Here is a 26,767-nt window from a genome sequence, read left to right as displayed (position 1 = left end):
GGCCAATAAGCACATGGAAGATGCTTCATATCATTGGTCATGAGGGAAACAAATTAAAACTGTGAGATACCACCTAACACCCATTAGCATGTCTAAAATTAGAAAGACTGATCATATTGAGTGTTGGTGAAGATGTAGAGCACGTGGAATTTTCAGACACTGCTGGTGAGAATTAATGCAAGATGGTACAACCAGTTCGGAAGCCGGTTTGGCCGTTTCATTAAAAGCTAAACGTACACTTACGTCATTCCACTCCTAGGTATTTACGCAGGAGAAATGAAAGTATGTCCATGCAAGGTTTGTAGGTAGTGACTTTATTTGTAACAGTCCCCAGCTGGAAGGACCCATCACTAGGTGAGTGAATAAAGAAGCTGTGGCCTGTTCTACCAAGGGAAACAGCTCAGCAATGGGGAATGAACTGTTGACACGGGCAGCAGCATGAATGATTCTCAGAGTGATTATGCTAAGTAAAATAAACCAGACACAAATTTTTGAAAAAAGAAGGCCAGGAAGTTGCTTCCAGTTACATATACAGTACTCAGATGTCAGAGCACTGATTTTGAAATGAAACTCTGAGAGCAGTGTTCAGGTTGGGTAACGAAACCTCTTGGGTCTTATAGTCCCAGCAAATGAAATTGTCCTTTCTTAAACTGATGGCCCCAGAATGTCAGTGTATCCTGTATCTTTGTCCTTTTTTTCTTTTCCAGCTTTGCAGGTTATGTTGCTTTGGGTTGAACTTGGTACCACGTTTCTTGTTACCCAGGTCCAGCTGACGTGAGGCCTTTCTAGGCAAGGAGAAAGTACTTAGGGTCAGAATGACCTTAGTTAAGACCAAGACCCTGAAACTGACCATGTTCCTATCTTCTTCCTAGTGAGTTGAGTCATCCTTGAGCCTGACATATCCTGGCTTTGTCTTGGACCGTCTGTTTTATCCAGGATTGCTGTTGGCCGTAAGCATATCCCTGGTTTTCCAGCAGTTCAGGTTCACTTCACCTAGCAGCTCTGTGCTGTCCCAACTCCTTGGAAACATTTTTACACCCTTCCACCTAAGCAGCAGCGTCCTATTCAGGCATATTTCTTATGCTCCACTGCTCTGACATGCTTGACATCAAATTCCCCCCAGCGCACATTTCCTCTGTGTACGTGCATTTATTTACCATCACATCAAAATGGGGGCATTTGCTGGGTCTGTGACCTGACAGAGTAAACTAGGAAAAATGGATGGCTTTCCTCTCAAGTGTAACCTGCCCCAAAGCAAAGGAGAGGCCAGCCTGGGGAGCAGAAAGACCACAAGACGGGGGGGTTGGGGGGCAGATGTAAGTTCTAGTCCTGCCTCTGTTACTGGCCAATTTTGTAGCTTGTCTCGTCATTCAACTCTTCCAAGCCTCAATAATTTAAGCCATTAGAGGAGCTTGCATTAGAATTCTCAGTGATTCACTAATAAAGTTGTGGTTTGCGACAGCTACCTTAGGGATTGTAAACACCTTTAGGCAGGAGTGGTGTTGAAAGAGGTTTCTTGTCAGTGTAATGTCATGACTTCTTGGGAAATACCTTCTAGTGCCCCCTTCTCCTTCATAATAACAGGAACTTAGTGTAGCAGTAATAACAGTTAATGTATTTTGGACATTTACCTTGTTCCAGACACTGAAATGTGAACATTCTTTTTAGTAGATGTTGAGCAGAAGTTTAAAGAGATTAAGTAATTCGCGCAGTCACACTCACACTACCAGTTAAGTGACCGAGTGAGGATTCAAACCCTGATGTGTTTGTTTTGATTCTTGAATCATGAGTCCGTTACCTATTCAGAAATGATAAATACAGTTTTAAAAGTACCAAAAAGATAAAGTGATGCCTTCCTTCCATTCCTAGAGGCAGCTGCCATTGCCAGTCTCCTGTGTCTCTTCCCAGAGATGTGTGTCTTTGCAGGTACACACGCACACTGTACGTATTTGTCCTTTTCCTCCCTCCCTCACAGTTGGTATTTGCAGTGGACCTTGTTCTGCATCTCACTGGGAGGTTGTTTCTTCTCGGTGCATATGTAGATGTCTCACTCTCTCTCTTTTTTAAACGGATGACTAGTATTCCACTATATCCTTGACTAATGGACAGTGATGTTTCTCTTGATATTACAGACAGTACTGGAGTCAGTAACCTTGCACATACCTCCTTTTGCACAGGGTTTCTCAGCCTCCGCACGGTTGCCATTTGGGGCTGGATACTTCCTTGTTGTGGCAGGGGCGGCCTGGGCTTTTTAGGACGTTTAGCAGCATCCCTGTCCACAGTCAGCGCTGGATGCCAGGAGCCCCGCATCCCAAGTTAGGACGATCACAAATGTCTGCAGACATTACCAGATGTTCCCCAGGGGGCTACAGTCAGTCGCCCCTGGTTGAGAACTACTGTTGCAGTTTATCTTTAGCGTAAGTTTTTAGAAGTAGAGTTGCTGGATCTAAGGTTATATGCATTTCAAGTTCTGACGGTGATTGCCGAATTGTTCTGCATAGAGGTTGTACCGTTGTACACTCTAGTCAGCAGTATTTGAGGGTATTTTCTCATTTTCACCAATAGGGTGGGTTATAAGAAACTTTTTTTGCCCCTCACTGTACTTTTAATTCACATTTCTTGGCTTTACAGCTCACCTTTGTGTGAGCACTTAGTGCTCGCTAGGCACCACGGAGTAGTTTTTGGTTTGTGGGTTTTGTGACATGCTTTGAAATGCCTTCCTCTCTATCTAGCCCTCTTAAAAAGTTTGGTACTTAGAACTGCAGCCAGTGCTCTGGGTGTCTTCTGCTCGTAATGAAGTGATCATATGCACCAGTTATTGAGATCTAATATATATAACAGACACTGTGCTCAGTGTGCTTTAGAAATGCAGTATCCCGGTGTAGCCTAAGCACTTATTTTTAATAAAATGGCATATCTTCTCCTTTTTGAGCTCGTATGTGGCATGTCTCTGGACATATTCTGGTAGTAGGTATGGTCTCCTGAAGTGTAGGATGTGTCAGAGTCATGGAGAGCTAGCAGAAAAGAAGTTTCTATAGCTGCAAATCGTAATAGTCTCTGCCTTGTGATCGAGTCAGAACGGGTTTAGAAGCCCTGATTTAAATTTGTACGTTCCCTCCTTTATTTTCTCTTCCAGGACTCTTATATTCTTTTTTTTAGTTGAGGTATAGTTGATGTACAATATTATGTAAGCTACAGGTGTACAAAATAGTGATTCACAATTTTTAAAGGTTATACTCCATTTATAGTTATTGTAGAATATTGACTGTATCCTCAGTGTTGTACCGTATACCCTTGTAGCTTATTTTATATCTAATAGTTTGTACCTCTTAGTTCCCCACCCCTATATTACCCCTTCGCCCTCCTCACCGATAACCACTAGTTTGCCCTCTATATCTGTGAGTCTGCTTCTTTTTTGTTACATTCACTAGTTTGTTGTATTTTTTAGATTCTGCATGTAAGTGATAGCCATACAGCATTTGGCTTTCTCTGTCTGACTTATGTCACTTAGCATAATGCCCTCCAAGTTCATCCATGTTGCTGCCAGTGGCAAAATTTCATTCTTTTTTATGGCTGAATAGTATTCCATTGTATATATGTACCACATCTTCTTTGTCCATTTATCTCTTGATGGACCCTTAGGTTGCTTCTGTATCTTGGCTATTGTAAATAATACTTCAGTGAACATTGGGGTGCATGGATCTTTTCGAATTAATGTTTCTGTTTTCTTTGGATAAATGCCCAGGAGTGGGATTGCTGGATCATATGGTAGCTCTGTTTTTAGTTTTCTGAGAAACCTCCATACTGTTTTCTATCGTGGCTGCACCAATTTACACTCCCACCAACAGTGCAGGAGGGTTCCTCTTTCTCCACCCAGGACTCTCTTCTTGTTGACAGTCATTGAAGTGGGAAGTGATGTCTGTGTATGTGCCTGTTTGCTGAATACTTGTCTCTAGGCACTGAATGCCTAATGCCTAACATGGTGTGTGGCACATAGTATGTGCCCTGATGTCGTCACCCTGAGAACTGAGAAGCCCTGGAAAGTGGGCCATTTGAGGGCCCAGATTTGCCATTCAGTGGGTTGAAGAGTTTCATTAGCCTAGTGGTGGACTGCCACATTCCTAGGATGAGGCCATCTTCCCTCCTAAAAGGCTCAGAACTGGTTGGGTCTTCTGTTTTTCTCTGGACCATGTGGACTGTTGGGGGAACATTGGTCCAAGCGACTCTCAGTGGATTTGGCTGAAAGGTGTGGAATGGAAGAGAAGGGATAACTAGTGCTTTGAGCTGATAGCTTCCCCTGCCTCCTGCCAAGGAATCGTGGTTATATTTACTTGAGGCAAAGTGATAGCCTCTTTTACAAGAGCATTTATCTAGAAATTGTGGTGTGATGGAGTTCTCATGTGAGCAGTTTCCCGATATTTCCAGAGACCAAAGTCTGTGTTAAGGGGCCTTAAGACGCCAGCACCTCTGGCTGTGATGGCTGGTCCGCTAGTCCGGCAAGATGTTTGGAGGCCTGTTTGATAGCCACAGTGTGCTGGCCTCATCTTTGCCTCTAAGAATTCACGGGAGGATTGTTTAATGTTGGCCACAGAACTCGTTTGGCTAGTTGCTGTTGTGGGTCCTGGAGTCTCTGGGGGTGTGGGGAGTGGAGGGCAACGAGGGGGAGGTCACTGCCTTGGAGGGGAGGAAAGAGCAGCTGGGACAGAGGTCTGCACACTGTTGCTCTAAAGGGTCACATAGTAAGTAGTTGAGGTTTTGCTGGCCGTGGTGGTCTCTGTCACATGTTATTCTTTTTTTTTTTTTTTACAAGTCTTTAAAGATGCAAACACCGTTCCTAGGACACGAGCCTTGTAAAAACTGGCCCAGGTTTGTCCTGTGGGCCTGGTGTGTCCACCTCTGAACTAGGTGACGAAATTGCTAAATGTGTTTACTTTGATGTTTTGGGGACACGGACCCAGAATAACCTTGGGAATTCTCAGTCGATTGTGATCCAGAGGAAAGAGATCTAAGCTCTGGCTTGGGACGTCAGAGTGACCCCGGTGTTGGTCACCTTAGGTTCATGGAACTCAAGGTAACCTTGGCTAATGTGACAGCAGCTGTGCAGTGGGCAGGGAAGGGAGAGTGGGACAGAGGTGTGGCCCTGGAATTAGGCTGGAATCGGACAGGTTTAAGGAATACAGTGATTCAGCGAATTGACTTAAGTCTCAGAAATACCTCTAATTTCCTGAATGTCCGTTGGGATGTCATTAGAAATCTGGCATGTACTGTCAGCTTGGCCAGTTTTTCAAAATGAACGAGCAGGTTTGTACCTTGGATTCTGAGAACACCAAATTCCGTTGCGTGAATCCAGATTTGTCTTGTGGTTTTCCTCTGATGGCAGGAAGTTCTATCGAGCAGGCCTGGCGTGAAGGAAGTGTTAATGTAGCTCAAGGTAGTTTGAAAGCCAGGAGGGCCTGGTGGTTAAAGAGCGGGGCTGTGAGATAGGCGCACTTGTCCAGATTCCTCCTGTGCCATTTATAGCTGTGTGGCTCTGGGCGACTTTGTCCTCTAAGCTCCGCTCCCTCACCTCTCATAGCCGTGATGGTAACTCCCCTGTGGGGTTGTTGTGAGCATTCAGTGAGGACGGCGTGTGCACAGTGCTTGTTGTATTAGCTCAGTGTCCGTGCTGTGAGCAGTCAGTAAACGTTAGCAATGATTATGGTCACGTGAAAGTGGAAGAAGTGGAGGATCCCTGCCACTGAAACGTTGTCTTTTTAATTTAATTGCTAGGTGTGTGGGATGTAATGGGAGCAGTTAGGAGTCAGAGAACGGGATCCGTGTCTCCCTTGCTTAGTTTCCTAACTGGTAAAATGGGAAGAATACATACTGACAGGCTGTGAGATAACATGAGAAAGGGCTTTGAATTCTAAACAGCACTGGGCAGAACTCAAGGTGAAGTCAGTCACCTGTTCATTTGTTCCATTTCTTGAACTTCTAAAAGTATTGGAACCGAGCCAGAAGGTGATTGGCGTGAGGCCAAAATGTTTGCCAGAGAGACATGATAGGATGTTCCCAAGTTCAGAACTTGGAGTGGTAACTTGTGGTTAAGAGTGAGTAATATAAAATTGAAATAGTGAAATTGAAAAAAAATAAGTGGCTGTATTAAGTAAAAGAAGCCAAGAAGGCTGCATACTCTGTGATTCCAACCATATGACATTCTGGGAAAAGCCAAACTATGGAGACCGTGAAAAGACCAGTGATTGCCAGGGGTTGGGGGTAGATAGGGATGAATAATCTGAGCACAGAGGATTTTTAGAGTAGTGAAAATATTCTGTGTGGTACCTTAGTGGTGGATACATGTCATTATACATTTGTTGAAACCCATAGAATGTACAACACCAAGCATGATCCCCAATGTAAATAGTCTTAAAGAACAAAAAAAAGAGTGGCCAGAAAGGCTGGAGGAGTTAATCTATGTAGAAAATGTGACAATATCTTGTAATACTAAAACTGTATTTCCTAAGTCAGAAGCGAAAGACAAATACTGTATATTCTTACATAAATGTGGAATTCAGAAAATATGAACTTGTAGAAACAGAGAAAAGAATGGTGGTTACCCGTGATCAAGGGGTAGGAGAAGTTGGGAAATGTTGGGCAAAGGGTAGAAACTTCCAGTTATAAAATGAATAAGTTCTGGGGGTCTAATGTACAGTGTGGTGATTATAGTTAACAGCACTCTATTAGATACTTGAAAGTTGCTGAGAGGGTAGATCTTAAATGTTCCCACCACACACACACAAAAGGTAAATATTTGGCTAATACTCTGTGGGTGTCACGTTGCGATATGCAGGTGTGCAATATGTAGGTGTATCAGTCATGCTTTGTACTCTGCAGACTTGCTCAGTGTTACCTGTCAGTTAAATGTCAGTAAATCTGGGGGGAAATAAATAAAAACAAGAGTTATTATTTTTTTAAAACCTAGATTTCCTTTTCCCCTACAATTCCATTTCTAGGAATTGATCCTGCAAATATGTTTGCATGTGCATTTTGTATGCTAAATCGTGTAGCACATTCATTACATTATTTATAACAAAAAAAGGGTAGAAACATTGGTGTCCAACCTCAGAAAAGCAGTTTACCAAATCAGGGAACGTTCTTAACAGTTGAGAACTATGCACCTTCAGAGAGTAAGGGAGCTCCGTGTGCACTGCGGGAACACTCTCCCAAGACACGTTAAGCTACAAAACAAAACAAAAAGCAGTGTTTGTAGTGTGCAGTCATTACTGTTGCCTGGGCGCGAGGTGGGCCAGAGTCATTTCCTCGTGTGTGCGTAGAACGTCTCAGGAAGAATACGAAGCTGGTGATGCGGTTGCATCTGTGGACAAGAACTCTGGGCAGTGGGGGGACAGGTAGGAGGCACGTGTACTCCGCCTAGTATACCCTCCTTGTCTTTTGAGCTGCGTCTTATGTCCGTGTATTTTCTTTTTCTTCTGTTTGAAGTCTACGGTATTGATTTTTTTTTTAATTGAAGTATAGTTGATGTACAATGTTGGGTTAGTTTCTGCTGTGCAGCCGAGTGACTCAGTTATACGTACACATTCTTTTTCGTATTCTTTTCCACTATGGTTTATCCCAGGACATTGAATATAGTTCCCTGTGCTCTACACCAAGACCTTGTAGTCCGTCCAGTCTATATGTAATAGTTTGCCTCTACTAACCCCAAATATGCATACATTTTCTATTAGAAAAGTTTGAGCGGCCACAGGTCGTCGTTTCACCGGGGTTGAAAACTATGACACATCTGTGGTTCTCCTCCACAGGCATGTCTGCCACCTGTTGCTCTGCACAGTCCCTTTGACCTTGATGTTGTGAGAGCGGCACAGGCTCTAGGCTGACCCTAAAACGCGCCGGGCCCCACCCCAGAGCATCGTGATGTCTCTCCCCTTGGTTTGTGTTTGTGTGACGGATGGTGTTTCTGTCTCCACCTCCAGCTTCGGCAGCATGTGAGCAACTTCTTGCCAAGGACCCGGGTCACCGCTGAGAAGGGGGCCTTAGGGAGAAAAGTATCCAGAGGAAACCAGCGCCAGACGCGTCTGGAATTCCACGCACCGCAGGCAGCATGAGGCGTGCCGTGCCAGCACCTGCGGCCTCCTGGCACAGCCTCTAGCTCTCCAGAGAGGAGGGTCCTGGGAGCAGTGCGCCCGGAGCCTCTCCAGGGGAAGCACGGGGCCAGTGTGAACCCTCTATGATGGATGCAATTTTCAGCTTATGAAGGAGTTTTAAGGAAGACAGTTATTTAATTTCCACATATTCATGTTCGCTAGCCTTCTGTGGGAAGTGCCAGCAGTCACCCTCCTCCACTGGAGTTATCAGGATTTTTCTGGCACCAAGTTGAACTCTTCTTGGTACTTCTGGCAATGACACATCCTCAGGAGAGATTTATCTGCTAAATGCTCTTGGACAGGAGAAAAAGTAAAACTTCTGGAAGCAGCGTGAGAGTAGCAGAGCCCAGATCGCGCCCTCGCCGCTCACTCGCCCAGACGCTCTGTCTGGCCTCGGATGCTGGCACTGAAGACTGACCCTGCCCCGTCCACCCCTGCAGCCCGTCTCTTCTGGGGGGGGCTGGCCGCCTCGGGGGCCCCCTTCTGCTCTCATCCTACTCCCAGGCTCTCTGTTCCGGCCGTCGAGTGACGTGAACTTGGGAATGGAGTTGGTGCCCCTCCCCAGGCCGGTGCTGTCGGAGAGGACCACCTGAGGCCGAGCTTTGTTCGTGGGGAGGAGGGCGCTGGCCTGGCCTGCATCCTCCACCATGTTCCTGTTGCTGCCTTTTGACAGCCTGATTGTCAGCCTCCTGGGCATCTCCCTGACCGTCCTCTTCACCCTCCTTCTGGTTTTCATCATAGCCCCCGCCATTTTCGGAGTCTCCTTTGGTATCCGAAAGCTCTACATGAAAACTTTGTTAAAGATCTTTGCGGTGAGTGTGCTGTTTACAAATGGTTGCTTCACAGAGGAGGGAAGAAGTACCATTAGCAAAAAGAGTTGTTCTTGTCTGGTTGATTGTGAACTCGCTGCTGGATGTGGAGAGAGTTGGGAGAATGGGAAGGAAGTGGCATTTTGAGTAGAAAGAATAACTAAACGTGAGCTTGTGAAAGCCTTCAGCAGTCTTTCTTTTGAGCTAAGGGACTTGTGTGTTTGGTCTGTCTGAGCAAAGGCACCTATTCCATGACCCCCCACCTGGCCTGTTTATTTCAAACGGAGGGACTTAAGAATAAAGAAAAAGTCACTGCCGGACAGTGATGTAACAGATACTGCAACTCAAAGCTGCTGCTGGCATATTCCCTGACTGATAAGTATGGGAGAGTCTTTTCTCTCTTTCAAATGTTTATCTTAATACGTTCTTGCACTTCAGACAAAAAGAAGTAACAGAAAAGGGCATTTGATGAATTTTTCTATTTTCTGAAAGAGGAGGAGAAGAGTATATTTCTTAACATATGTCAGAACTTAAGTCATTATACCACTGAACAGAACTGGTCACAGTGGGAAGGAAATGAGTGAGAAGTGATATTTCCTGGAAGTTGATCTCTGCCACAAGCCTTTTAACTATCTCTTCAGAGATGTGGTGATTTATTAGCAGGATCTGTTTTCAGTAGTCACCAGATCTTCAGGTTCATCTTTTCCATGGCTGAGACCATAATAGGAAACACAGCGCAGTTATATTTGTTCAGATAGTATCTTACGGTTCAGAATAGTCTCAGTCGTTTTCCTTTGGTTCCCTGTATGTAATTCTGCAGTGGCCCAGGGTATCTATCAGTGATAGACTTAACCAGTGAAGAAATAGTGACTCTGGAAGATGAAGTGAGCTGTATGAAATGCTACATTACAGCAGGAAATATTTTTAGGTATATTACTGAATCTTGAGTTTTGGTATTTTATATAAGAATATGACTTTTTTTCACATTAAAAAAATGGAGGTGAAGTTGACAGAACATAAAGGTAACCATTTAAAGGGAACGGTTCGCCGGCATTTGTGGTAGTTGCAGTATTGCATGGTCACCACCTCTGTGTGGCTCCACAGCACTCTCACTTCTCCGGAAGGAGGCCCCATACTCATTAAGCACTTGCCCTCCTTTTTCCCCTCCCCTGGCTCTGACAGCCATGAACCTGTGCTCTGTCTCTGGCTTGACCTATTCTGGATCTTTCATTTTCATGGAATTACATAAAGTGTGCTCTTTTGTGACTGGCTCCTTTCATGTAGCATAACTTTGTAACATGTTTCAGTACTTCGGTTTTTATGGCCGAGTAATATTCCACTGTGTGTCTGTACCATAATCCGCTTATCCATTCATCTGTTGACGGGCCGTTTTCACCTTCCGGCTGCTGTCCATAATGCTGCTGTGGTGCGCTTGTACTTACTTAAGTACTTATATTCAACAGTAAAATTTCTGAGCCCTACCTATGGTCTCTGGGGTTGTCTTGCTACTCAGAGAGTGCTCTGAGACCAGCAGCTGAGTGTCACCCAAGACTGGTTAGAAATGCAGGTCACAGGCCCCCTCCAGACCCACTGAATTAGGATCAGCATTCCAGCGAGCCCCAGGTGCACAGTAAAGTTTGAGAAGTAGTAATCTTGTCAGTCTTTAGTGTTTGTTTTAATTAATCAGGAAATGTAATTTTCTTAAACTTCAGTCCCTGAAAATCTTCAGTAGAACCCAGGGTTCCTGTGAACCACGTAACTACCCATGCCCGTTTGCCACTGAAAAACATACATCAGTATAGAGTGAGTAGAACGGCTGATAAACTTCTAGGAGACAACAGTGAGTGATGTCTAGCTTTTATTCAAGTTTATAAGCAACGGATTAATTCATAGACCTATGGAAGTACTTATTCTTAAAACATAAAAATAGGAGTAATCAGACCAGAGTTCTTTGGTAGTAGCTAAATTTTTAAAATTTAGATCACTTTGGGTGGAACAAAAGACCTAGAATCCATGTACCTTCCCTATTCCATTTTGAAAATGTCCCCTCAAATTAGTATTTTAAAGTTCATAGCCAAGTAAATCCTTATTACTATTGACTGTGTTTTTCAGATGTACGTTCTTGTGGCTTTTAATGTCGATTATAATCATATATTTTTGGGCCAATCCATGGGACAGGTAATCTTTTTTTTTCCTTTTTTAATTAATTAATTAATTTATTTTTGGCTGCGTTCGTTGCTGCGCGTGGGCTCCCTCAAGCTGCGGTAAGCGGGGGCTACTCTTTGCTGCAGTGCGCGGCTTCCCATTGCAGTGGCCTCCCCCGTAGTGGAGCATGGGCTGTAGGCGTGTGGGCCTCAGCAGTTGTGGCTTGCGGGCTCCAGAGCGCAGGCTCAGCAGTCGTGGCACATGGGCTCAGCCTCTTGGCAGCATGTGGGATCTTCCTGGACCAGGGCTCAAACCCGTGTCCCCTGCATTGGCAGGCGGATTCTTAACCACTGCGCCACCAGGGAAGCCCTTAGTTGCCGCAGAGCAACTAAGCCCGTGTGCCACAACTACTGAGCCTGCGCTCTAGAGCCCACGAGCCACAGCTACTGAGCCCGTGTGCCACAACTACTGAAGCCCGCACACCTAGAGCTCCACAACAAGAGAAGCCACTGCAATAAGAAGCCATGCACCGCAACGAAGAGTAGCCCCAGCTCGCCACAACCAGAGAAAAGCCTGCGCGCAGCGACAAAGACCCAACACGGCCAAAAATAAAAAATAAATAAATAAAATAAAATACACCTAAACTTGTGGGTGCTTTTTAATAAAGACGAGACCTTTATTTTGCCTTTTTTTATCCTCTTCATCCCTTCCTAAACTGGGGTGCTATATGTAATTTTGCAGTTGGAAGGAAGCTCAGAGATCATCTTAATTCCATGGGTCTCTTCCTAACTACACATCTGAATCACCTGGGGAGTGTTTAAAAAATACTTGTTTGGGAGCACTAGAATCTCCCCAGAAATTCTGATTTAATTGGTTTGGGTGGGCATTTTTAAAAAGCTCCCCGAGTGATTCTAACATCTACCATCAAAAGGTGGAGTCTGATTGCCCTCCTCTTGAGTTGGGGACCTGCCTTGGTGACTCATTTCTAACATATACAATGTGGTGGCCGTGACGCTGTGTGACGTGTGAGGTTAGGTTAGAAGTGGCAGTATTAACTTCCATCTGCCTCTGGATACTTGCCCCTGGAGCCCGGCTGCCACATTATGAGGAAGCCTAGGCCCCGTATATGTGTTCCATATTCCAGTCCCAGGGGAGCTGTGACAACCAGCATCAGCTAACACCCAGCCGATGCCGGACCCTGTGCAGTTTGCAGATTCATGAGCAGAATAAATGGTGGTGGTATTTTAAGCCAGTGTTATGGGGTGGTTTGTTACACAGCAGTAGATGACCAGACAAATAATATAATAGTAAAGAATTTTAAACATTCATTCATGTCTCACAGCTGACAACACCTTAAAAATTTTTTTGTTACCTTTCAGTCTTGGCAGTATTTTATGGCTGTGTTAATGGCATGTACATTTAATTTTATGTCTACATTTTCTTCTGGGATCTTATAAGCCAGTTTTACAGTTTAGTAGGTAATCTTCATAAAGATGATTCAAGCTGGATGTCGGGTAGTCCGTGCAGTACACATACCTGTGCTTTTGGGGGACCTAGGTCGGCGCAGCTTGACAAATGGTTTCCCACGATCAGCTCATCTCCCTATATAAAGGAACCTTGGGGTACCTGCCAAGGGGGGATGTGTGCGTGGGTGGGTCCTCCAGGTCTTTCCTCCTGGAAGACAGCTCAGTGCAGGCCCTTTTAATGCTGAGTCACGGGAGATGGTTGTGTGCGGAGGGCAGCGTGTTACTTAAAGTACCTTAGTTGTCTTAATGTTTGTGCTTCACATTTACCCTCAGTACAGTGATGATGGTATTGTTTGGGGTAGAATTCCTAGGAGTGGACTTCCAACTGAGTTGAGAATGATTTGGAAAAGGAGAGAAGAAAGCCTGGGTATAAACGAGAAAGATGAAAGGAAAAAAAAAAAACAACGACTTGAGTTTTCTTGCCTGATGTGAAGGGGGTTGATCAGGTCAGGTCAGAGAAGATGGGCCAGCTGTAATGAGTGGCGTCAAGCTCCACAGCGGAATGGGTCGGAAACCAGTGATGGCTGTGAGGGGGTTGAAGAGACTGAACAGGTTGCGGGATCCGGGTGGGATAGGCGTGACTTTTTGGAGGGTTTTTTATCAGCTCTGGAACTTGACCGAAGAAGTCCTCAGACCCTGTAATCTACGTCCTCCTCTGGGGAGTGGGAGCAGTAAGGCCTCCTTCACATGGGTCCGTGTCCCCACCCCCCATCCCAGCATCACCGGGGGTAGCTTAAAGGCTGAACTGAAGGAGATGAGAGTGGGATTATGGTGCTAGGGAGTGGTTTTAGGTTCAGGTCTGTCTTTCATACGGAGACCTTGATGAAGAGAAATACTGGGAGCTGGTGAATTAAATGCAGCCCTTACTGACTGCCTGCGAAGTGCAGGGCGCTTGGTCAGATTCCGCTGGGTTCTGCCTCCTGCCCCTCGAGGCAGTTATAGTTTAGTAGGAAAGACAGATGTCTGCATACAGAACTAATTCAGAATGTGACGCCAGTTAAAATACACAGGCGGAGACGAACTGTGACTGCAGGAATTGGCTAGGTAGCATTTCATGTAAGATTTGGCCTTTGAACTGGATCTTAAAAGAGAGAAAGCATTCTAGAAGTGCAGTGGGTAGAGGCGAGAAAGTGCGGTCTGGTTTAGAGGCAGTACCTGGTTCAGGAGAGAAGAGCCTTTGGGGGCCTGGAGGGGATGTTGCACGGTGGGACGGGAGTGCGCGTCCACACGGCCTGGAGGGGGGAAGGCGGGGGAGAGAGCTGTAGGTGGGAGAAGCCGCGGGTGGACGAAGGGGGTGGCCTGACACTGGCAGCCAGGGAGGACCCTTCTCGGGCGGGGAAGCTTGGGGACCATGGGAGGAGGGTCGGGCGGAGGGGAGCACGTTGGGGTCGGGTGTGTGCGGCTGCCTCTCGCTCTCAGGCCGGGTGTGAGGATGGGGGGGACTTGCACGCGGTCATGACCAGCAGGTGATTGGAAACGTGAGGTTGACGCCGCTGTGCAGTCAGGATTGTTGATTGGACAGTAGCTACTGAGAGATTCCCGCGGAAGAGCGGAGAGGAGATGTCGTCGCTGGCTGGGTGGTGGCCGGTGACGGGTGCTGGGGTCTGGTTCTTTGGGTGTCTCTAGTGCGGTCGTGCGAAGCGCGGTGGAGGCTGGCTGAGGAGAGGGGCGGGTCTCTGCCGAGATTAGTGCTGCAGAGACTGTCAGGCCTTCCGGTGCGCTCGGTTCCTAACCCACAGTGCTCAACAGAGTGAGCACGCAGCAAAGATGCACCGTGGTGCCGCCCACACCTCTCGGGGCTGGGCCTGCGTTCACCTGCGAGGGCTGTGTTGGGTTTACTGTTAGCTCGAGTGCAGCATTATCCTTGCCCGTAACAGTCTCTGCCTGGGAGATGCTGAAAAGGGAATAATTAAGTAATCTGGTCCTGAACATCCCGGATCAAGGGAACGGAGGGGGTTGTGGGGAAATGACCTCTGAACCCGGAGCTCTCGCTTTTATTCTGGGCGTCTGGACGCGGTGCTTCTTGAAGTGAAGCTGGAGAAGCCAGGTGCGTAGCTCTCCGTCGCCCTCCTGGGAGTCACCGCAGCAAGGCGAAGGAGCCCGTTGCGAGCGCTGGCCCCTGGCAGCCCCGCCCGGCGCTCTTCCCCTGCTCTGCTGACCTTGGATGGTTCTCTCCTCAGCGCAGAGACATTTTGAGGTGTGCCTGAAGTTCGGAAAAGTAAAGCTCGAGTACAAAGCGGGAGGGCGGGAGGATGTTTGTGACAGAGCTAGGGGACTAGACTCATGGAACCAGCACCTTTCCAGTTAAAACAGAAGCCACAGCCTTCCCGCACATTCCGTCGTGAGGCGTCCTCACAGACGTTGAGTCCTAGTGATCCAGCGGCCTGAAGGCAGGTGCTACGTGCCGCTTATAAGTGGATCCAAGTATCAGAACTGTCAGTGCAGAACCAAGCTTCTCTGACTCTGTGCTTTGCAGCTCCAGTGCAGAGTCCTGGCCAGAATGGACAACCCTCAGCTCTGGTGTGCCGGGCTTGTTGTAAGCTCTCTCGCCCCTTAGCCACCTCTTCCCTCGATGACATTCCCAGATGGAATTCATCTTCCTCCGTTGTAGGAGCTAGGTTTACATTTTCTTCTAGAAGGAAATCACCTGTGCCAGAAGCCATCAAGGGTTAACTGCCTGAAATGGGCTGTGTGAGTTTTCCTGCCTTAGACCTCTAACTGGGTGACTCTGTAAACTCTGTTTTCTCTAGACAGTGGTGTTTGAAGAAACTTCCAGATGAGGTCAGACGGCTGATTAAGCTCGTGTCCTGCTTCTGGCTCTGCTGCCTTGCTCACACTTCAGGCTCTGCCAGCAGAATCTCACCAGAGGCTTTGTGCCGTGTGGATTCTGCTGTGTCATGGAATGATGGGGTTCTTTTCTACCTTGCAGAACTGTGGAAACAGAAGTGTGAAAACACACCTTTTAAAATGTCTGTTCTGTTTCCTTGACTCACTGCGGTCATAACTTTCTGTTCTGCGGTACCACGTTGCAGGAGGGTGGACAGGAGCCCGTGTGTCTGCCTCTCAGCATTTGAGAGCAGGAGGGACCCAGCCTCTGGCTCTCTTCAGACAGCTAAAAGGATTTTAATGAAGGAAGGGAGGATCTAGGAAGAGCCTCACTTTCCTGGAGCCCATATTATTTCAGTGATACTGAGGACAATTCGGGGCGTTTGCCGTTTCCCGAGTTCTGTCACATATGGTCTCATTGGATCCTCGTGAAGTAGGAGGTTGAAGGACCATCATCCTGTTTTGTGGATAGAAAAGACTAGCACCCAGAGTGTTGGAATGAGTTGCTTAAGGGACACAGCATAACCGTCAAACTTGGGATTTGAGCCTAGTTTTGTTTTTGTTTTTTTATCTCCAAATAGTGTTTTTTAACACCTTTTTTTCTTTTAAATTTTATTTTATTTTAAACACTAAGCTACTCTCAGGCTTTCTGTGTCAAGTTTGTGGGGTCTCCTGTTAAAGGTTACCCAGAGGGTGAATGGGCAGTCCAGACATATATATTATTTAAATCCTGTATCGACTCAAAAACTAAAATTGTTGCTTTCTTGGAATAATTTGGAAGGCAGGCAGCACCGGGTGGCGGGCAGTAGCTTAAAGGGTGCTTGGTTTTGCTGTTGGTGAAGCGCTGCTGTTTGGCAGAAACGAAGGAACCCATGAGGTCCGTGGACTGTCGGACCCGGGAGGCCGTGAGAAGCGAGGCCCGAGCAGCTCACCCCAGCTCCTAATTCCCTGCTCGTGACCGCCGGGGACGTGACTTTCGGTCCAGGTTATCTGGGACGGGTGTGCTCTAGGAGGAGAGGGCTCCGAGTTTCCTTCCAGAGCCAGTGCTCTCTTGGCCGCAGTCTGCTCTCGGGGCACCGGGCTGGAGTCTGTCACGGAACGGAAGTGGAGGTGCCCCCGAGCGAGGAAGGGGCTCATCGCGGTGTGTGGCTGTTCCCTCCGCAGTGGGCGACCTTGAGGATGGAGCGAGGCGCCAAGGAGAAGAACCACCAGCTCTACAAGCCCTACACCAACGGTAAGACGGGGTGTCCGTCCCCCTGCACAGCGGCCCCCTGGAGCTGCGTTCCCACGCGCTTTCGCCCCGCTCCCACTCGTCACTGGTGAGCACCCTGAGCGTTCCCAGCGTGCTTTCTCCCAGCGGGCCGCTTGACCGGGCTGTTCTCTTGCAGGAATCATTGCAAAAGATCCCACGTCACTAGAAGAAGAGATCAAAGAAATTCGCCGGAGTGGTAGCAGTAAGGCTCTGGACAACACTCGCGAGTTTGAGCTCTCTGACATTTTCTACTTCTGCCGGAAAGGGATGGAGACCATTATGGACGATGAGGTGACAAAGAGGTTCTCGGCAGAGGAGTTGGAGTCCTGGAACTTGCTGAGCAGGACCAATTATAACTTCCAGTACATCAGCCTTCGGCTCACCGTGCTCTGGGGCTTAGGAGTGCTGATTCGGTACTGCTTCCTCCTGCCCCTCAGGTGAGGCAGGGCCTAGCCCGATGCCTGATCTGCCTGCCCATGCCCCCGGCCCCTCCGCTTTGCTCTCCCACTTTAGAGAGGAGGACAGTACCGTTCTCTCACCGGCCAGGCCATCTGGCTCTCGGAAGGCTGCACCGGGGCTTGTCCTTTAAGGGCCCTCGGATTGTCTGCGTATCAGACGTAGCTGGGTTTCTCAAAGACAAATTGCTTGTCTGGACTGACTAAACACAGGGACGGGGAACACGATGTTCTTCCTGGCCGCCCCTCTCCGGGCCTGGCTGATTCTGTTCCTGCAGCTTCCTCTCCAGGACAGAGGCAGTATTGATCTCCCAGTGTTTCTGTACCACGTGCTATTCTGAGTATGTCTTGCCGGCTGCTGGTACCTTCGGCCCCTATTTCCTATTGCTTCACAGCGAAGCTGGGCCTCTGCCAGGGTTTTAAGCCAAAAGGAAGGGTAAGACCACAGGGCAGCAGGTGCGTGAGGGCGGCGCAGCCATCAGTAGGCCGTCCCGTCATTCTGGCTGCTGCCAGTGCCTGCGGAGAGGGTGTCGGCTGAACGCCAAATCCATGGTGTCCTGCCACTCTGGAAGCGGAACGCCCTCTGCTTCTCATAGGCCTGCCCGCGTTTCTAGGGACCCGGACTCCTGTCGGGGTCCAGGTGATCAGACCTTGCGGGGGGGTTTCGTGACGCCCAGTTCCATTTTCACACGTCCAGTTCTGTACTCGGGGCACAGATTTGTCTGCTGTGTTGTAACTTGTCTTCTCGTTACAGGATAGCTCTTGCTTTCACGGGGATTAGCCTCCTGGTGGTGGGCACAACGGTGGTGGGATACCTGCCAAACGGGAGGTGAGCAGAGCGCGGGCATCTGAGTCTACAGGTACTGGGGGCGGCTCCCATCTTGAAGGCCAGGCCACTTCTTTGGGCGTAGCCCAAACCACAGACTCTTAGAGGGAAAAAGTAACCCAACAACAGCAATGACATAGGCAGGAAAGTTTTTTTCCAGCTGATCTTGATCTGTGACTGTTCTTTTTGCCCTCCAGCCCTCACACTCTTCCCATTTTAAAGACAAAAGGGAGAAACCACAAACCCGTAGTGTCCAGGACTAGCAGGTTTTATAGCATGTTGTTGAGTTTTGAGCATTCTGCTGTGTTGATGAATTGGTAAGAGGATAAGACGTGTAGGTAGGGCGTTTTTGTTTGTTTGCTTTTTTTTTTTTTAATAAGAGAAATGGGCTCATTCTGGGAAGTTATGGGGCTGGCAAACCTCTCTTTTCCCTGGGCTGGTGGGGAGGTTTGACTCTCTGGCCTTTGCCCTGCCTCTGGGTGTTGACCAGCAAGAAGGAAAGGAATCTAGGAGACTCAGGTGTGTGTGCTGGAAATTTTAGGGCTGTGAATTCTAAGCCCATATCCTTGTGTGAATTTGAGTAGCCCTCATCATTTCTTTCTTTCTTTCTTTATCTGTAGACAGAAAGATGCTAATACAGAGTTTTCCCATAGACACTAATATTTGTAAAAATACTCCTCAGTCATAACGGCCATAGGCAGTGATGGTTAGATGGTTGGACTCAGCACCTTTTCCTGTCTTCCTATATGTATGAAAAATAAAAACAGAAATCTCTGTCCTGTTGTCGCAGGTTTAAGGAGTTCCTGAGTAAGCACGTTCACCTAATGTGCTATCGCATCTGCGTACGAGCCCTGACGGCCATCATTACCTACCACGACAGGTGAGGGGTCTCGGGGTGGGACAGAGGGGTGCGCTGGCGTAACACGGGGGGCTGGCAGCCGACCCGCGGGCCCTCAGAGCGTCGTTAGAGCCGAGGAAGCTGCCGAGGCCAGGCGTGAGTTCCAGATGAATTGTTTCACACTGATTTTTGTTGCTTTGCCTACAATTTAAACGCAGGAAGAACCGGCCTAGAAATGGCGGCATCTGCGTGGCCAATCATACGTCTCCCATTGATGTCATCATTTTGGCCAGTGATGGCTATTACGCCATGGTAAGGCCTCTCTCTGTTGCTCCTTTAGGCTGGTCGGGGCTGGGAGCTCTTTCTTAAGGGTGTGAACAGGTAAGCACGTTTTTATACACGGGCCTGACCTAGGTTGTTGCCTTTGTTTCTGTGGCCTTGGGGACTCCTTGGGACCTGGATGTTGTGAGCAGAGTGAGCACCGTGGGGAGGGGTGAAGGTGGGGAGGGAGGATTTGAAGGCCCTGGGCTCGGGGGCTTTGGATAATCCGCCCAGGGAGGGCGTTGGACACAGGTGTGCTCTGCTTCACGGTTCGTTTTAGGGTTTTCAGCTGTGTTTTTATCAATAGTCGCACATCTCTGGTATCACTGATTAGAAGGAGGATTTAAATTCAGAGAGTCTAATGGTGGTTCCGAACAGTGAGAGCCTGTGGTTACTGATAAAGCGTTACGGGGTGAGAGGTTGGGGTCTGTGTCTCAGGGGACCTGGGGGCTTGCGTGAGGACGGCTTCGCTGCCCTTGCTCCTTTGTCTGAGAGCAGGTGGGGCAGGTGCACGGCGGCCTCATGGGCGTCATCCAGAGAGCCATGGTGAAGGCCTGCCCCCACGTCTGGTTCGAGCGCTCGGAAGTGAAGGATCGCCACCTGGTGGCCAAAAGGTAAACAAGTGACACACAGTCTGCGCTTAGGGGAAGCTGCGCCTCTACAGCCTTCTCCACTGAGCCCCAGCTGCTTTCATAGTAGTGTTTTTCTGAAACATGGAGTATAAAAAGTATCAAAACCCTAGTGTTATTACTAACCCAAGGTAGTAATGTTTGTAACCTTTTTTATTCATTGTACCCATTGTAATGAACACTGTATGAACTTTTAATGTGATTTGATTTTTTTTTAAAATATTTATTTGGTTGTGCTGGGTCTTAGTTGCGGCTTGCCGGCTCCTTAGTTGCAGCACGAGGGCTCCTTCGTTGCAGCAGGCGGGCTCCTTAGTTGCGGCTTGCCAGCTCCTTAGTTGTGGCATGCAAACTCTTAGTTGCGGCATGCATGTGGGATCTAGAGAAATCTCAAAATGAATTCATTGTCACAAATGAAAAGACACTTAAGGCAACAGAACAGAGTGCAGCTCTGTTTTCAAGGTTAAAAAAAAAAAAAGTAAACATGGTGCAAGTGATGGCGAGAGCTTTGCCATAAATTGAGAGGAAGCAAGCCTCAGCCGAGACCCACTCCTCAGGGGTGGTGGGTCGTCCCTGAATTCCCTGCGCTGCGTCTCAGGGGGGCTGCAGGTCCCACCCAGCATGGCTGTAGGAAGTCGAGGGTGAGCGTTTCTCGAGGCTGCTCTTTGCCGGACTCTGTGGAGGGTGAACCCTTTAGACAGTCCTAGGTCTGAGCCATGGCCCCTGTGCACAGACTCACGTACTTCATTGAACAGCTGTGCACATTAAATAGTAATCATCCGGTGTTCCCTGTCCTTGGGAGTTTTGTCTGTTAGCCCATGGGTTTATAAAAGAGAGGGCCGTGTTTGTTAACCTGCTTTTATACCACGTCCAGCGTCACGTCTAGGCAGGGTATCGATAGACGCCTTTGGGTGATGATGGACGTGAGGCTGTCTGACCCTTCGTTTTATTTTCCTCTTGTAAAGGCTGACCGAGCACGTGCAGGATAAAAGCAAGCTGCCCATCCTCATCTTCCCGGAGGGTAAGCTTCTGTGTGGGGAGGCCGTGCAGGAGGGTGAGTCCAGTGTTGTGTTGGAGCCCGGGCCCTCACCCTTGTTGGGGGGGCCCTGTCTTCACTGAGCAACGTGGGGGCCCTTTAGGTTGGTCGTGGGACTGAAAACTCAGAGGGTTCAGAATATGGACTGAGAGTGCCGCCGTGTGGCCTTCCCCGTTGCGGGAGCCCCTTCTCTAGTGTTGCTGACAGGCTCCTTGAGCTTTCTGCAGGGTCCTCCCTGGACCCTCCCGCGTCGGCCGGGGCCTCTGGCCTCTCATCTGGGCTGCCGTGGGAGCCAGGGAAGACGGTCCTGTGAGAAGAGAAGAGGACACAGCGCAGTAGTGTGTCCATCTGTTTTCAGTGTGCGCTCAGGAGCTGGGGAGATGACAGGTTTATCCTCTTTGAAGAGCCATTAGAATGACCTTTAATTATTATATTTAATCCTTAAACTCCTAATCTCTGGGGTAAAGGACCGAAGGAAATAGCATTTTACTCTCTCCTGCGTTTTAGGAACCTGCATCAACAATACGTCTGTGATGATGTTCAAAAAGGGAAGTTTCGAAATTGGAGCCACAGTTTACCCCGTTGCGATCAAGGTACGAGCCCTCTGAGGCCAGGTGATCACCGCTGCCGCTGTGACGTACAACGGGGAGCTGGGCCCCCTCTGCATGGAGCAGCCCACACTGCGGAGCCCTGAGCTTGGTGCATCTCCCCCACTGGTTTCTCTTTCCTCCTAAGCCCCGCCAGTGTGGAAGGCAGTCCACCTGAGGGGCTTCCTGCGGGCACGGGGCTGCCCAGCTGGGTCTGTGCCTTTGGTCGGTTAGAGGTAAGGGTGGGTAGGTGCAGATGTGTCCTTGCTGCTGGAGGAAGAGACAGCCCCGCTGCTGTGGCTCCCGTGGTTCGCGTGACATCTGACAGACCGAAGGCCTTTCGTGAAAGTAAAGGGGCCTTAAACGAACCTGTTAGTCTGCCCCACCTTTTAGGAACTTGAACCTCTGAGGGTCCAAACTTGCTTAGGAAGATGGGACGCACTCAGCCCGTTTCCCCTTTTCCTCCTCCTCTCTCTCCCCCTCGTATCCATCTGAATTTATAAATAGATACACGTAATTATTTCTAAAAGAATGCTGTTACACTACTTCCTCAAAAAAAACACAGCCTTTGTCACTATGTTTAGAGTATTTAGATTGACGTCTCAGATCGGGGTAAGAGTGAGTCAGAGTTGCCGTTAGAATTTAGTCTCCATACTTTTGCGAGCGTCTTTTGTCTGCAAAGGCTTCTGAAGAAATATTCCTCATTGTCACCTGGCAGCACAACTGGGGCATTTGGGGGAGGAGATGTTCTTCTTGGTTAAGCGAACACTTTCTAGCCACGCTGCTTTCCCAGGTAGGCCGAGCACCAGGGCAGGGATGGTGAATGAAGAGTGGCTGCACAGTTACAGGTCCCTGGACCAGGGCTGCCGACGGGATTCGTTGAGGATGCTGGGTCTGGAGCAGCAGAAAACATTCTGTTCGTAGTGTGTGCCGTGGGTGTGGGAACGGGGAGAGATGTTTGCATTGCGTGCATGCGTCCCGCAGTTTAATGTCCTGGGAGCCCAGTGCCTCACCCCACGTGTTTATTAAAAACCGGCTGCTGCACAGAAGCCCTTCCTGCTCACTCCAGAGCATCGGTTCTGTGCAGCTGCATCAGCATCACCTGGTGGGGCTGTGAAAAGGCAGATCGTTGGGCCCCACGCCTGGAGTTTCTGAACTTGCATTTCTGACCCGTCCCTGGGCGCTGCTGACTGCTGGTCGGGGACCACACTGAGAGCCTGCTTGCTCTTCGCCACTTGTGGAACATGGACCCTTGGACAGTCATGCCAGCTCCAGAACATGGGCGTGTAAATTTTCCTTCCACCCACAGGTTTATTAAAGCTCACATGTGATTAAGAACTTCTGCTTCCCAGATACTTTTCTAGTTTTTGTGAAGGCGTCATTGGTAACCAAACTTGCATGACCTTAGCGGTTTTAAAGCTCTTGTTACATTTCCACCAAAATTAAGCCATTGTCTGACTTTGAGGAATGTATTGGCTGTTTTGAACTTTTGCCTTGTTTTTGTCTCTACGGTGTCTGCCCAGCATGGAATAGAGAATCAGCCCTCAGCTAAGGTTTCTCTCCAGTCATGCCGTGTAAACTGTAACAGCACTTTCTTCCAGTCACACACACTAGCTCCTGTTTAAGACTCGTTCTTCTCCCATGTTTCCTCGTGGTGTTATAACATGAACCCTTTAAGCCTTCTGTAGTTACCTCCGGATTTTTTAGTTTCTATGATTAAGTCTAAATGTCTTCATTTCTGTAGTCAGGTGTGCAATTAGGCAAAATTCTCTAATTTTTATTCTGAGAATCATAAAATTTCGGCTTGAAAGGCCTGAAAAAAAATCATATAGTTCTAACCCAGCCCCCTCGCCCCCAAGTGTAAGAACCTGCACTCGGGCATCTTGGCCGGTGTCCCTTCCCAGGGTCTCCGGAGAGGGGCGTCCTCCACACTGGTGGCAGCTGGGTCCTGTGAGACCGCTCGTGAAACTGCATCTCCTTTGGTTTTTTCACTCGGGTCCTGGGTCTTTGCTTCGCAGTCACACACTCCATGTGACGGCTTGTCTCTGAGAGCCCTTCAGACGTGCAGTGGCAGTTCAGCCCTGACCCTTTCAGGCTTTCTCCTCAGGGACCGGTTCCTCTCGCTGCCTCTTGTGTGACTTCCTGCGGCAGCTCTCCCTCCCGACTCGCCTGCACTAGCTCTTCTGTTTGGGGAGAATGAGGGTCGCAGCTGCGGCCACATGGCCCACAAAATGCCCCTGAGGCACAGCCCTCGCCTCCCTCGGAGCGGCTGGCAGGTGGCAGTATCCGATGCCCGCCCGCCCGCTGTGGCCGCTGCGACTTCCTCGGGGCAGCGCGGCCTCCTCACACGGACAGGCAGCTCCATTAGAAGCGCTGTGACACAAGCAGAGCTTTCTAGTTGTTTTCTCCTTGGTCTGGGCACCGGAAGCGATCTTTGAAAGCTGGCGGTTGTGTAAGAAAGTCTCTCTCTGTGGAGGTACGTGTCGGTCTTTGTGAGTGTGTGACGTGACAGGAGGGGTTGATGGAGCCGGTGGGGCGAAACGTTGGGGATTGTTGACTCAGGGCGTGGATCCCTGGAGGATGTGCTCCTCTTCTGTGTGCGGATGCGCTTGAGGACTTGAGGAATAGATAGTAGACACCTGTGAGTGAGACAGGCCCCTGGATCAAAGAGGGAGGACCTTGGAGGAAGGCTGCTGGTCCCCCTGAGTGATCTGCGCTCGGGGGTGGATGTGCTAGGTGTCACACGTGCCCAGGTGTGGGGCTTCTGCGGAAGCGTCCACGTAGGGGGCTGGGAGCAGCGTCCTAGTACCGGTCCTGCCCCGGGCGTGGCAGGGGGCGTTCAGCAGAGCTGCCGTTGACGCTCACACAGGTTAGAACTCCTGACTTCTCACCGTCCGGCGTTCCCTTGTCTTGCAGTACGACCCCCAGTTCGGTGATGCTTTCTGGAACAGCAGCAAGTACGGGATGGTGACGTACCTGCTGAGGATGATGACCAGCTGGGCCATCGTCTGCAGCGTGTGGTACCTGCCTCCCATGACGAGAGAGGCCGAGGAAGATGCCGTCCAGTTCGCAAACAGGGTGAAGTCCGCCATTGCCAGGCAGGGAGGCCTTGTGGACCTGCTGTGGTGAGTCAGAGCCGGATCTTAGCAGCCGAGTCCAGGAGGATGGGAATTTCTGAAGCAGGTGCTGGGTGGTTGACTCCATTTACGAGCGATCCTCCTCTCCCTGGTGTGAAGAACGAGCCCACCGGTCCTTGAGAGTCAGCAGTTTGACTCACTCTCACAAGCCCGGGATGTTTGGATGAAGCGGTGCGTTTGGCGCCCCCTCCTGGGGACACAGTCCACCTGAGCACCGGCACAGCCCTGTCTCTGCGGGCAGGGACTCCGTGCCAGCCTGGAAACCTCAGAGGAGCATTGGGATCTCTCATCTCGTGTATTTGGCAAATTGCACCATCCTTAGAAAGGCCAGTTTTGGTTTTTTGTAGCTTGTTACCTACTAGAGCCGGAGTTGGCAAACTTTTTCTGAAAAGAGTCAGTACGTATTTTAGACTCTGGGCCATGTGGCCTCTGGTGCAACTGCTTGACTCTGCCATTGTAGCGGGAAAGCAGCCAGAGACAGTGCAGGAGCGGGTCCGTGTGCCAGTGAAACTCCACTTACAGACGTAGGCGTCGGGTGGATTCAGCCCGTGGGCCATGGTTTGCAGACCCTTACACTAGGGTATGAGGTAGTTATACTCCAACTAACAGGAGGTTGATGTGGTTGAACACTGGGTCAGGGGGACTGATCCCCCCTCCTGGGACCCTTAGGTTTAAGTGCAGGGGTCAGCTCTGGAGTGCATTTGACTGACTGGGCGTTTAAACTGACCTGTAACCTTTTTTTTAATTAATTTTGTTATTGGAGTCTAGTAGATTTACACTTGTTAGTTGCTGCTGTACAGCGAAGTGACTCAGCCGTACATATGCGCGTAGCCCCCCTCTTCCAGACGCCACTCCCACATAGGCCACCACAGAGCACAGAATAGAGTTCCCTGTGCTATACGGTGGGTTCTTCATAGTACTCATCTTTTATATATCATAGTGTGTATGTGTTAATCCCAATCTCCCAGTTTATTCCTCCCCTCCCCTTTCCCCCTTGGTAACTGTTAAGTTTTCTACATCCGTGACTCAATTTCTGCGTAAATACGTTCATTTGTATCATTTTTTTTAGATTTCACATATAAGCGATACCACGATTTTGTCTTTCTCTCTGACTAATTTCACTCAGTATGGCAGTCTCTAGGTCTGCTTGGCCCTTTTTAAAAATGCTGACATTTATTGGGCACCTGCTGTGCGCCAGACACAGTGCTGCTGCCGCTGGTCTGATCATCTCACCTCACCCTCAGTAACTCCATGAGTAGGAAAATCGTTACTGCCATTTTTCAGATGAGAAACTGAAACTCGGAGAGGTTAAGTAACTGTCTTTCAAAGCCACAGAATAAGCCCTGGAGTCGCATGTTGAGCTCAGGTCTGACCGGCTTGAATGTTTAGCCACTGCCCCATGTTCCCTGTCGCTGAAGCCCAGCGAAGACAAGGGTGGCCGCTTTCCAAAGGAGGCCTTTGCTGGGGATTTTAAAGGACATGGCAGGTGTCAGGGCTCCCAGGGTAAGGCGGGTCCGGTGGTGAGGGCTTCACCAGAGACTTTTCCTACCAGCCCGCCTCCACACTCAAAGTGTGAGAGGAAGACTGCGGTGGGCTCGGGTTTGCATCAGTCACTCAAGATGGTGATTCTAGGGTGCAGGCAAGGCGTTGGGGTGTCTGTCAGGTGGGGGGAGACTTTGAAGAAGCGAATCCACGTTTAGAGGATTTCTTTGGGGCTATTGGAGGAGGTGGGTTAGCCCCAAACTCTGCGTTACTTCCATTCCCTTACGGGACCATCCCTTGAGCGCGAAGAAGTAAGAACTTGTATTTTCCATTGTGTTCATTTGCGTGAATTTGGAGAATCCCGGCGTCTGAATTGTACAGATTTTATTTTACAGATCAGTTTTACAGATTCATTGTAAGTCCTGGTATTTCTTAAAGCTTGGCTCACCTTCCATAAAGCCAGGGCCTCCGTTGCTTTCTGTAAGGTGAGGATGAATGTTTGAGCAGAAAGAACTTTGAACTCCTTGGCAGGTGTGAGCAATTAGAAAGTACCCTGGATAAGAAGGGTGAGCTCTGACCCCAGGGCAGGGGTGAGAGTTGTAAGGCGGAGAGGGTGGGTCCCACAGGCCCAGGGCCTGTTTCTGCGGCCACCGTGACGAGGGAGCTGCTGCAACTCTGGCGGGCTTCTCCGGGCGGGAGCGGCACGGGTGGCCGGTGGGGGCGCACCTGGCCGGGGCGCAGGGCGGCCGCGGGGCTTCTC

The 26,767-nt window shown here is 49.1% G+C and overlaps 1 protein-coding gene across 4 annotated transcripts in view; it reads left to right on the top strand.

Moving 5' to 3' along the window:
* GPAT4 (glycerol-3-phosphate acyltransferase 4) overlaps positions 1–26,767 on the top strand; it is a 31,665-nt gene that overhangs the window by 4,034 nt on the left and 864 nt on the right. Inside the window, exons 1-11 of one of the 4 annotated variants that reach the window (XM_029226377.1) lie at positions 1,906–1,926; positions 7,971–8,953; positions 16,612–16,681; positions 16,836–17,136; positions 17,909–17,983; positions 18,771–18,860; positions 19,037–19,130; positions 19,638–19,753; positions 20,731–20,786; positions 21,309–21,394; positions 24,305–24,513. In XM_029226377.1, the coding sequence (XP_029082210.1) occupies positions 8,789–8,953; positions 16,612–16,681; positions 16,836–17,136; positions 17,909–17,983; positions 18,771–18,860; positions 19,037–19,130; positions 19,638–19,753; positions 20,731–20,786; positions 21,309–21,394; positions 24,305–24,513 (1,262 nt within the window). In that variant the 5' untranslated portion in view covers positions 1,906–1,926; positions 7,971–8,788. Of the gene's footprint in view, positions 1–1,905; positions 1,942–7,970; positions 8,954–16,611; positions 16,682–16,835; positions 17,137–17,908; positions 17,984–18,770; positions 18,861–19,036; positions 19,131–19,637; positions 19,754–20,730; positions 20,787–21,308; positions 21,395–24,304; positions 24,514–26,767 lie in introns of those variants that run through there. The other 3 variants (XM_029226376.1, XM_029226375.1, XM_029226378.1) reach the window with 3 other exon arrangements.

This window comes from Monodon monoceros, unplaced genomic scaffold (genome assembly GCF_005190385.1).
Source record: "Monodon monoceros isolate NGI ecotype Baffin Bay Population unplaced genomic scaffold, NGI_Narwhal_1 Super_Scaffold_17, whole genome shotgun sequence".
In the NCBI taxonomy this organism is placed as follows: Eukaryota; Metazoa; Chordata; class Mammalia; order Artiodactyla; family Monodontidae; genus Monodon; species Monodon monoceros.
This window is presented reverse-complemented; position numbering and strand designations above follow the sequence as displayed.